Source organism: Aotus nancymaae, unplaced genomic scaffold, assembly GCF_030222135.1.
Source record: "Aotus nancymaae isolate 86718 unplaced genomic scaffold, 86718_ANA_hifiasm-v0.15.2.pri h1tg000033l, whole genome shotgun sequence".
In the NCBI taxonomy this organism is placed as follows: domain Eukaryota; kingdom Metazoa; phylum Chordata; class Mammalia; order Primates; family Aotidae; genus Aotus; species Aotus nancymaae.
In genome coordinates, this window is record NW_026988447.1 from 55,029,543 (window position 1) to 55,038,860 (window position 9,318).

General features: G+C 40.9%; 1 protein-coding gene across 1 annotated transcript; it reads left to right on the plus strand.

Annotated features, from left to right (window-relative positions):
- Positions 1-8,289: 8,289 nt before the first annotated feature.
- On the plus strand, positions 8,290-8,808 carry LOC105710143 (small ribosomal subunit protein eS24-like). The gene has a single exon (XM_064383739.1). It carries the CDS (start codon positions 8,308-8,310, stop codon positions 8,626-8,628), a length of 321 nt encoding a protein of 106 aa, XP_064239809.1. The 5' UTR covers positions 8,290-8,307; the 3' UTR covers positions 8,629-8,808.
- Positions 8,809-9,318: the final 510 nt, after the last annotated feature.

A 9,318-nucleotide genomic window follows, 5' to 3' on the forward strand; every position in this document is an offset into this window, starting at 1 on the left:
GGTACTTAGGGGACTGAGGTGGGAGGATCACTTGAGCCTGGGATGTCAAGGCTACAGAACCGTGTTTGTACCACTGCACTCCAGCCTGGGTGACAAAGTGAGACCCAGGCTCTGAGGATCCAGCAAATTAGCCACTGCACCCAGCCCCTTTTAAAGTTAAGAACATTAAATAACATTCTTAACTTAGATTTCATTTGGTGTGATACAAATATTTTTATACTTGATTTTTTGTTACATTCACCTGATAAATCAATTGCCAATTCTTTATTTTCTACTTTTCTGAGTTATTTCATGGTGAAATTTTATCTTTCCAACCTACAAGTGTTTGTCTTTTAATATTTCTGATTATTGATATTTTTGGACTTTATGACCATTATATTTTGCTTTCTTTCTACTATGCCTTCCCGTTTTTTCTCTTTACATTCTTTTACTCTGCAAATTGAATCTTCTTTCTTTTATTTCATATATGTCTTTTCTAGTGGTTAGCCCTATTTATCAAATTTACAGATATTTAAATTTGATTTTTATCCAAGTAATACTTTCACATACATTAGGAAAATTAGATGGTGCTAAAAAGCCTATAAAGAAAATCAGGTTTTACACAATCTGTCTTCTGAGATGGTGAGAGACAGGCAGAATGAGCTTCCAGACTATCTCAGGAGCTAGCCTCCGGGCTCCTGGTTCCCCCTGGCGTGGCAGCCACCAGGACATCTGCTCTGCCTCCGGGGCTTCCACATACAGCTCCTCCTGGGAAGGTGCCTGTCCTGGCCCTTGCTTGGCATAGCACTGGGCTGCTCCCACTCTGGTACCCAGTTCTTCCTCTGACTATGTCAGCAGAGCTCCATCCTGCTCCACGTATTCCCTCCTTCTAAGACCCCATTAAAGCCACTCCCATCTTTGGCAGCAAGTTTGGGACTGTAGTTCTCCTCATTTGTTTCCCATCTTTTAGGACTTTCTCACCACTTCTGGTCTACAGAACACACCGGTACCCCTTCTCATCTTCTAGTTACAGACATCATCTGTCATTGGGGTGAGTGGGAGGCAGGAAGATGGGTTCAATCCACCATATTGTGCCAAGTCTCAGGTATTCCTTTGATCGTTAGGGAAAAAAAAATTGACATGTTTTTATTTAGAAAAGTAATAATTCAAAGTTGCTTGATGATATCAAATGAGGTGAGGAGGCAAGCTGGACACTTAGGCCCCCAAATCTAGGAGATGTGCATGAGGATTTTGTCATGTCTTATCTGACGTTCTAGCTCCTGCCTTCCCAAGTCCCTCTCTCATGGCTTACTCATGTCCCGCCACCACATATACACTGCCCTTTCCCAGTTCCCATCCCAGTCCTGACTTGTTGCAGGAAACATTAATAGCAATTCTCCCTAGAGGTGTGAGTTGATGGATAAATTAATAAATAGGTTAATGAATTGGGAGACATCATTCATCAAAATTCAAGGGATTTTTATCCTCAATATTCCAGAGACAATTTAGTTTTGACTTTGAACTGAGGACTGTGCTGCAAAGATTCTTGGTGCAGCAGAGAAAAAAACACGGACTCAGGAAAATCAGAATTGTGTTTACATCCCAGTGCTGCTCTCACTGGCTAGTTTTCTTTGGTCTGGTTACTTAACCTCTTTGAGTTTCAATTTCATAACCTGCAAAACTGGTAAATAAGAACACCTTCTCTTGGCCAGGCACGGTGGCTCACTCCTGTAATCCCAGCACTTTGGAAGACCAAGGCGGTCAGATCACCTGAGGTCAGGAGTTTGAGACCAGCCTGGCTAACATGGTGAAACCCTGTTGCTACTAAATATTAAAAAAATTAGCCAGGCATGGTGGTGGGTGCCTGTAATACCAGCTACTTGGGAGGCTGAGGCAGGAGAATCGCTTGAACCCAGGAGGCAGAGGTTGCAGTGAGCCAAGATAGTGCCACAATAGTTGCTAGCTTGGGCAACAAGAGCAAAACTCCATCTCAAAATAATAATAATAATAATAATAATAATAATAAACACCTTCTCTGAAAATAACAATGACTATCTTGTATACTTTGTCCCAAGGCACTATCAGCTCTCACTGTATGAATGGAAAGCTCCTGAATGCACGCCCTGCCTTCACTGCTGCTGCTCTCCCTTTCCTGCCCAGCAGCCTGTCAGATCATGTCAGTCTCAGATTCAGAGGGTCTCCTCTATTTCACTTAGAGTAAAAGCCCAAGTCCCTACTACTATAATCCTACCAGATCTGACCTCTTGTTAGGTCTCTGACCTCTTATTCTGCTTCTCTCCCCTCACTCACCACAGACCAGTTCCATAGGCTTCCTTGCTATGCTTCAAACACACCAACTACGCTTCTACCTCAGGACCTTGGCACGGACTCTACTCTCTGCCTGGAGTGCTCTTCTCCAGGTCTTTGTTTGGCTTTCTGTATTCAAATAACACCCTCTTAGTAAGGATCTCTTTGGTGCTCTGCCAAAAAGTTCAACCGTCTCTTCTCCCAGATACCTTCTCTGCATTGGTTTTTCCCCTGAGCAGTTATCACTAATTAACTGCAATGAACCTAGTGTGTCCTCTCCACAATTCATATGTTGAAACCCTAACCCCTAATGTAATGACATTAGGAGGTGGGGCCTCTGGGAGGTGATTATGTAGTGAGAGTAGAGCCCTCATGCGTGGGATTAGTGCCTTTAACAAGAAACCCCAGAGGGAAGCCTCAGCCCTTCTACCATGTGAAAACACAGCAAGAAAACACCATCTGTGAACCAGAAAGCTGGCTCTCACCAGACAACAAATCTGCTGGCACCTTGACCTTGGACTTCCCAGCCTCTACCACCATGAGAAATACATTTCTGTTGTTTATAAGCCGTTTGTCTATCACATTTTGTTATAGCAGCCTGAACAGACTAAGACACTAACATACAATATATTTTACTTACTTATGTTAGCTATTGTCTATTTCTACAACTAGAATGAACTAGAATGGAAGCTCCATGTAGACAAGGATTTATTTCTATTCTGATCACTTGTATTCTAGCACCAAGAATCTGTTCTGGCCCATAGTAGATGCTCAAGACATATTTGTTGAATTAATTGAATTAATAAAGAATAATTAGAGATGGTGCTTTTTTTTTTTTTTTTTGAGACGGAGTTTTGCTCTTGTTACTCAGGCTGGAGTGCAATGGCGCAATCTCGGCTCACCGCAACCTCCGCCTCCTGGGTTCAGGCAATTCTCCTGCCTCAGCCTCCTGAGTAGCAGGGATTACAGGCACGCGCCACCATGCCCAGCTAATTTTTTGTATTTTTAGTAGAGACGGGGTTTCACCATGTTGACCAAGATGGTCTCGATCTCTTGACCTTGTGATCCACCCACCTCGGCCTCCCAAAGTGCTGGGATTACAGGTGTGAGCCACCGCGCCCGGCCAGAGATAGTGCTTGTAAAGCAAAAAAAGTATAGGGTAGCAGTCCAGAGTTCAGCTTTTGAAACCAAACTATGTAATTTCCAAATTAGCTTTAATGCTTAGTAGGTGTGTTACCTTGGGAAGGTTTCTTAACCTCCCTGGTCTTTGGTTTTATCATCTTTCATATGGAACAAATCATAGTATCTACGCACAGAGTTTTTGGAAGATTAATGAATGTATGTAAAGTGTCAAGAACAATGGCTGGCACATCAGAAGCTGTCAAAAAGGTATAGTAGTTGTGATGGACATATTAGCCCACAGTAGGTGTTTTGATAGTAGTAATAATCATTATTAAACTCAATCTTAAGAGGCTGGGGCATCAGAGAATGAGTAGGTTTAAGAGGTAGAGGATGTGGTTATCTGGACATTAAAACTAAAAAAGCAAGCTTGTGAACTGCAGGGGAGTCTGTACCTAAGCTGACTATCTCTAATTCAACTATATGTATGCAGCTAAGCTAATAACACCTGTACTCCAGACAACTGAGTAAGCACAATATGATTAAAGGAGAAGTGGCACCACATTGGACAAAGGGTCACAGGGTTGTGGTCACAGGGTTGTTCTAAGCAGAAGGCTCTGGGAGTGCAGAGGATAATTAAACAGATGGGAGCACAGAGCCTTCTGTTTCAGAGTACCCTGAACAGTCTTGTAACAGCTGAATGAGGAGGCAGGCACAGGAGATTATTAACTGTCCCATAAGCAAAGGCACATAAAAGCAAAATTGTCCTTTATCAGCAAATTCCATTGCAGACATATCATCCAGTGACAGAAGAGTAATCCTGGAAGCAAAGGAGCTTTTCATCACATGATTCCCAAACAAGTCAGTACCTCCCTTCACCCAACTTCTCTCCCTTCTGATGATGAGTTTGTCAATTTTGGAGAATTGGTACAAATTATTGCTATTCTCAAATCACATAAGCTGTCAGAGGACCTAAAATAATTATAGGTTTTTATTATTATTTAATTAATTATAATTATTTTATTATTCTATGATTGTACTTATAAACAGCTAGCTGAAAAATGGAAAAATACTTAAATGAGTTTGTTTTTCTGAAGAAACAGTTTGACCTGCTCTTGATGACTGAACTGCCTGTTATGTTACGGAGTCACTATCTAAGGTTGGTGCAAAAGTTGTAGTTTCGGACCGTGAATTTTAAATCATTATAACTAGGTTCAAATGCCTCATCAAAATAGGAGCCATTACAATCAACACATTTTTGCCAACAAGAAATAAGTTTGTTTACTCCTATAGTATAAAAATTCAAGCTTTGGGATTCGACAAACTCTTGGAAAGCATTTTCTGCATCCTGCTGGTTGTGGAAGCATTTTCCCTGCAAAATGTTGTTGAGATGCTTGAAGAAGTGGTAGCTGGTTGGCAAGAGGTCAGGTGAATATGGTGGAGGAGGCAAAACTTCGTAGCCCAATTTGTTTGACTTTTGAAGCATTGGTGTGTGATGTGCCATCAGGCATGGTCGTGGAGAATTGTGCCCTTTCTGTTGACCAAGGCTGGCTGTAGGCGGTGCAGTTTTTGGTGCATCTCATCAATTTGCTGAGCCTACTTCTCAGATGTAATGATTTCACCGGGATTCAGAAAGCTGTAGTGGATCATACCGGCAGCAGACCACCAAACAGTGACCGTGACCATGTTTTGGTACAAGTTTGGCTTTTTGGGATGTGCTTTGGAGCTTCTTTCTTGGTCCACCTAGTGAGCTGGTTGTCGCTGGTTGTCATATAAAATTCAGTTTTCATTGCACAATCCAATCGAGAAATGGTTCGTTGTTGTTTTGTAGACTAAGAGAAGATGACACTTCAAAATGGCTATTTTTAAAAAATTTTTGCTCAGCTCCTGAGGCACCTGTTTATCGAGTCTTTTCACCTTTCCATTTTTTCAAATGATGAACAACCGCAGAATGGTTGACGCGGAGTTTGAGTTCATGGGCAACTTCTTGTGTGGCTGCTAGAGGCTCAGCCTGCATGAGTGCTCTCAGTTGGTTGTTGTCAACCTCCAATGGCTAGCCACTGTTCTCTTCATCTTCAAGGCTCTCTTCTCCTTCGTAAAACTTCTGGAACCACCACTTCTGGAACCACCACCGCACTGTACGTTTGCTCATTAGCAGTTCCTGGGCCAAATGCATTGCTGATGTTGCCAGTTGTCTCTGCTGCTTTATGACCCATTTTGAATTTGAATAAGAAAATTGTTCAGATTTGCTTTTTGTCTAACATTATTTCCATAGTCTAAAATAAATATAAAATAAACAGCAAGTAATAAGTCATTAGCAAAAAAAATTATAAAATAAGAAATATGGATTCAAATGATGTACAACATAACCACATTTATTTAAGAATGTATTCCAATATCAAATGGCAAATTTCAGCAATGCAAAAACCACAATTACTTTTGTACCAACTTATAACACATAGGTTGTTATATGAACCAATTCTATAACATATTGAATTAGGAGGAAGAGAAATAAAGCCATGACCACATATCACTTGAATCTCTGCAAAATGTCGCTCAGGTATGTCCTTGCCTCACCACCAACGGCTCCCCTTCCCCTCCTAAGAAGGGAGTCTTTGGGATCAATTCTGCCCCTGGGCAGAAAGTAAACCCTAGTTCAACAAGGCAGCGTAAGTGAGTCTTAGGGCCAGACTGACTTGCGACTCCTACTCTAATTGCTGAGATCCACTTCGTTCCCTCATGTCTGGATACCTATTGCTAGTCAGCTTCCCTACAGGCAGATTTCTGACTTGGATGACCCCTCCTTCCTGTCCTCCGCTGAGATGACAGACCAGTCCCTAACCCCCAAAGGAAACTGTTTCCTCACAGGAATCTCAGATTTCAGAGATCCCTGGATACCCTGAGGCTGAGTTCCAGCCATCTAGGATACACTGCCTTTCTCTTTGCCAAGCTTCTCTCTTGCTGACAATTTGCATAGACAACCACTCTCAGCGTTTCGGCTCCCTCCTAGCTGGAGTTCTTTCTGTACTGCAGCCGGGGCTGCTGCCTGCAGCAGTCCCCTCCAGCTCCACTCCAGTGGTCGGGTCTGGGTGTAGGTCTGGGTCTGGATCTGGGTTCAGCACATTCTGTTTGGCCTAATCATGTAGCAGGCACTTTCACGTGCAGTCCCTTGTTTTTATACACACAATTTTGTGACACAGGTATCCAAATTCTTATTAAGATCCCCATTTTAGAGTTCAGAAAATTAAGACTCAGATAGGTTAGTGTCTTGCCCACCTCAAGGCAAGAACTAAGTGGAGTCTGGACTGAAAACCAAGTCTTATACCTGTACAAGAGAATATAACTCATCAAAAAAGGAATAAAGTGCTGGGACATACTACAGTACGTCAAAAACATTATGCTAAGTGAAAGAAGTCAGACACAAGGGGTCACATTAATTTATTCCATTCACATGAATACTCAGGATAGGTAAATCCATAGAGACAGAACACAGATTATTAGCTGCCCATGAAATTGCTGACAATGAAACAGGTGATGAAAATATTTTGGAACTAGATAAAGCTGTTGGTTGCACAGCATGAACTGAATTGCTTACTTTAAAATGGTTCATCTTACTAACTGAATTGCTTACTTTAAAATGAGGCATGGTGGCCGCACCTGTAGTACCAGCTATGTGGAAGGCTGAGGCTATGACTGTTTTTAAATAGCCACTATACTCCAGCCTAGGCAACATAGCAAGACCCCATTTCTAAAAAAATAAAAATAAAAATAAAATACAATGGTTACTCTTATGTCATGTGAATTTCATGTCAATCTTTTTTTAAAACCCAGGTATTTTGATTTCTACAGCCTGAACTTCTTTCACTGAATTACTTGGAAGATATATAAAAATTTTATGATATTCTATTACATTTTAAAATTAGATATAGAAAAGCAACTTATTACCTTATTACTTTTTTACTTTATTACTTTAATATGTGATACAATAAGAAAGACTTTAAGTTTAAATAATATAAAAGTGAAGTAGGAATTGAAAATGTTTAAACAGTATACAATAGCACAGACAACAATACAAGCTTACAACTTTCCAGCCACCCCAATCTCACTCCCTAGGGACAAGCATTTCTAACAGTTCTCTGTGTAATCTTTCAGAAGGTTTTCTGAGCTTATGTATAACCATATGGTTCTGTTTTTTCCTTATTTTTTTTCAATTAACAACAGCTCTTGGAGAATGTTCATAAGAGAATATATAGCTTATAAGTTCTAATAGATGCATTAATATTCCATTTTATGGACATACCATAAATTTATTTCACTTGCCTTGCACCCTAATACCTAGGACTTCTTCTCTTCAAATGATCCTCTGTTCTCAGGTGTCATGTTTAAAAGCCCTTTGTAGGTATAAGTAGTAACAGTAGTTTTTAAACTTCAGAATGTGTAATAATCATGTATGGAGTTTAGTAGAAAGTAATGAGGATTCCTGAGCCTCATTCCCTAGAGAGTCTGATGCGGTATATCTAGGGTGGGTCCAGTAATTTCCATTTTTCAAAACAAGCACCCTAGGCTATTCTGATGTGTTTCCTAATCCTACTTTGAACAATACTGAAACAAAACAAGGAAATATTCATTCCAGCAAACCACTGTTGAGCTGTTGCTATGTTCCAAAATCCGTGCATTTGCTGGGAATGCAAATATTAATAAAACACAGCCCTGCTCCGATGATAGAGAAGAAAAGTAAACCAGCAAAGCCACCACAGGAGGAACATACAGTAGAGGTACGTACAGAGTGCTGGAGCTCAGACAGGGAAAGACTTACCTCGGGCAGAGGTCAGGGGGGCCTCATCAAGAATATGATGGCTGGCTCTCTCTTCCTCCCCAGCTGTCTAAGGATAGGCCACCATCATGAACGACACAGTAACTATCCGCACTAGAAAGTTCATGACCAACCGAATACTTCAGAGGAAACAAATGGTCATTGATGTCCTTCACCCTGGGAAGGCAACAGTGCCTAAGACAGAAATTCGGGAAAAACTAGCCAAAATGCACAAGACCACACCGGATGTCATCTTTGTATTTGGATTCAGAGCTCATTTTGGTGGTGGCAAGACAACTGGCTTTGGCATGATTTATGATTCCCTGGATTATGCAAAGAAAAATGAACCCAAACATAGACTTGCAAGACATGGCCTGTATGAGAAGAAAAAGACCTCAAGAAAGCAATGAAAGGAACACAAGAACAGAATGAAGAAAGTCAGGGGGACTGCAAAGGCCAATGTTGGTGCTGGCAAAAAGTGAGCTCGAGATTGGATCACAGCCGAAGGAGTAAAGGTGCTGCAATGATGTTATCTATGGCCGCTGTGGACTTTTCACGAGAAGCTTAATAAACTAAAAACTTTCAAAAAAAAAAAAAAAAAGAATATGATGGCTAAGCCTAACAGTGGTGGAATTACAAGAGTTTTCTAAGAAGATGGAACTTGAGATGGCATAAAGCTGAAGCTTCCAGACAAAAGGAGCATCTTGTGAATAGTCATCAAAGTGAGAGAGTACAGAGGAGAAATAACAATCATATCATTGGGTGTACCATGTTAAGGAACTGGTCTTAATCTGTGGGTAACGAAAACCATAAACTATTTTGAACAGGAAAGTAACAGGATCCAACCTGCATTTTAAGATCACGGTGGCCAACAGGGGAAAGATGGATTCAAGGGATCTTGAAGCTGTAGGCAGGGAGATTCACTGAGAGCCTATCACAAAATCATGACAAAATGATGATAGTTTTAAAAGAAATGTGTAAAAATACTAGCAGAAAACATGAAAAGATCTACTTACAACTTTAAGTAGGGAAAATGCTCTTAAGTTTGTTATAAAACTCTCAAAAAACCTGGTGTGGTGGCTTACGCCTGTAATCCCAGC

Excerpts from the sequence above, each read along its gene's own strand:
- LOC105710143 (XM_064383739.1), top strand. The coding sequence starts at position 8,308 with ATGAACGACACAGTAACTATCCGCACTAGAAAGTTCATGACCAACCGA.